At 40.0% G+C, this 2,014-nt stretch overlaps 1 protein-coding gene across 1 annotated transcript in view; it reads right to left on the minus strand.

The window, feature by feature from the left end:
- The window catches only part of LOC138000009 (STAM-binding protein-like), a 29,413-nt gene extending 28,738 nt beyond the window's left edge, over positions 1 to 675 (minus strand). The window contains exons 1-2 of the mRNA XM_068846115.1: positions 533 to 675; positions 151 to 215 (exon numbers count right to left, since the gene is read on the minus strand). Of these exons, the coding sequence (XP_068702216.1) occupies positions 151 to 215; positions 533 to 661 (194 nt within the window). The 5' untranslated portion in view covers positions 662 to 675. The remainder of the gene's footprint in view (positions 1 to 150; positions 216 to 532) is intronic.
- Positions 676 to 2,014: the final 1,339 nt, after the last annotated feature.

Raw genomic sequence — 2,014 nt, forward strand, 5'->3', positions numbered from 1 at the left:
ACAAGACTGCCTGGTTATTGCAGCCAGTACCAATGTTTCAGTCATACAGTGTATGTTCTCTTTTAATTTGGAAAAAACAAAAACAATACGGTTTCATCCAAACTGTGTACTTGTTATCCTTGCTGTTTCAGCCACAAAAAGCTTACTTACGTGATAAACTTGGAATACAAGATAAATGCACGTTCCAAATCGCCCTCATCATAGTAAATGTTTGCCTGTTAAAAATAAAGCAAGGAGTGACTTCAGTTTCCTATTTTATACATGACGTAAAGCCTCACGCACTGCATTTCAACTTCTTGTGCACTTTTAAAAAATGAGACGTTGCCTACGAAATTCTAAGAAACGCAATGTTCCCTAATAGTCCTAAAACTTGTTTTAAAGCTTATATTTCTTAGAAGATCAGCTAATATTTGTTAAGTTACTTTTATGAAAGCTTAAATTACTTCATATTTCTTTCGTTCGCTTGCGCTGCAAGAAGCTAATAATTACAGCGCTCAGCAGCATTTTAATATACGCAGAAATCTCAACTCACCATTTTTTCCATTTCAATACCGGATCTAAAGTATTTCTTCGGTGCTATGCCATTATCAACCTGTACTTCGCCCGCAAATTGAACAAGTTGTCGCACTCTTTCTGCGGGATCCATCTCATCCGCCATCATTGCCTCAATTGATAACAATTGTCATATAGAAAGCACCAAGGTATCCTCGAAGGATGTCTTAGACAACAGTGATTCATGTCAACTTACATAACATACCCTTAAGTAACCCCATTGACTTCCGGGGGTTCACCATTGACGAGTAAAATCGTGTGGCGTTAGACAGAGTAAAATACTAAGTATGGCCGGTGTGAAGTGATAGGATCATTATCAAGATTAGAAATAGCTGTCTACGTTGTCAACAGGAGGAAGACCAATTAAGGGATGTTTATTATCCAGACTGTTCGTCAAGAGTGGGAGACCGTGGAAAAACACTTGAGAACACCTCGCCCTCGCCAAGGAGACGCTTAACCACAACCCTAGCATCTAAAAGGCTCCTTTTCTTGACGTTTATTCTTTTCATAATGTACAGAGTCTAGATCTTATTTGAGAGAACATCGTATCTCACACTCGCAATTAGCTTTGCTATTCTAGGAGGACCAGTTAGCCAGTACATAGTAGGCTCACAAAACAAAAAGAACCGAAAAAATGACGACGTTTAAAATAAAGAAAAGAATTACAGAAAAAAATACGCGGGAGACTGGGCGAAACTGGGCGAACAGCATAAAAGAAAAAAAATGAAAATCAGAGAAAAGTACATAGAGAGAGACAGAGGTTATACATAGTTTAACGTTTTAAGAAAAGGTATGTGCTTAGAAAGATCCGAATGTAGCACAGGAAATTCCGTTGCCAAGTTCCAAGATTGGTCGGCAAAAGCAGACGGAGACCCAAGGAGGTTCCGGATGAGGGGGCACTAGAGAAAAAGGTGGACATCTATTACCTCCAAAGATAACGGAATCAAAACAACAAAAACCCATAATACTAAAAAAAAAAAAACCAGCCGGGGAGATGCCCTAATTAAATACAGGACCTTCTTGTAGTCTGAAAGTTGTTTTTCAGAGAAAGAATGATGGCTAGCTGCAGCAAGCCCCAGAGGGAGGCAATGACTCACCTCAGACGAAAAAACATTGCCGTAGACTAAAAAAACAGTCGTTATCTTGCAGGAGGCTTGAAACATTCGAGAACGAATCCAGAAAAGTACAAAAAGGTCTCAGTCAGTGCACAAGGCCAACACTCCCTTGCCGTGAAACGTTTGAACGTGCTCACTGGGTAGGAAGATCGAGAAGAATGCCGGAACACAGTTACATTGCGAACTCGATGAGGAGGAGGAATACTCCAAGAGAAAGCCCCAAGTGACCATCCCAACGTGTTTAAGAATTGGCTTTTCAAAGACTGGGAATTCCATAGGCCTGTATATAATAAGTTTATGAACTCAAAATGCAATTGAAAAATTGCTCGAAACGCGGGAATCCCAAC

The sequence above is a fragment of the Montipora foliosa genome, chromosome 1 (genome assembly GCF_036669935.1).
Source record: "Montipora foliosa isolate CH-2021 chromosome 1, ASM3666993v2, whole genome shotgun sequence".
NCBI lineage: Eukaryota > Metazoa > Cnidaria > Anthozoa > Scleractinia > Acroporidae > Montipora > Montipora foliosa.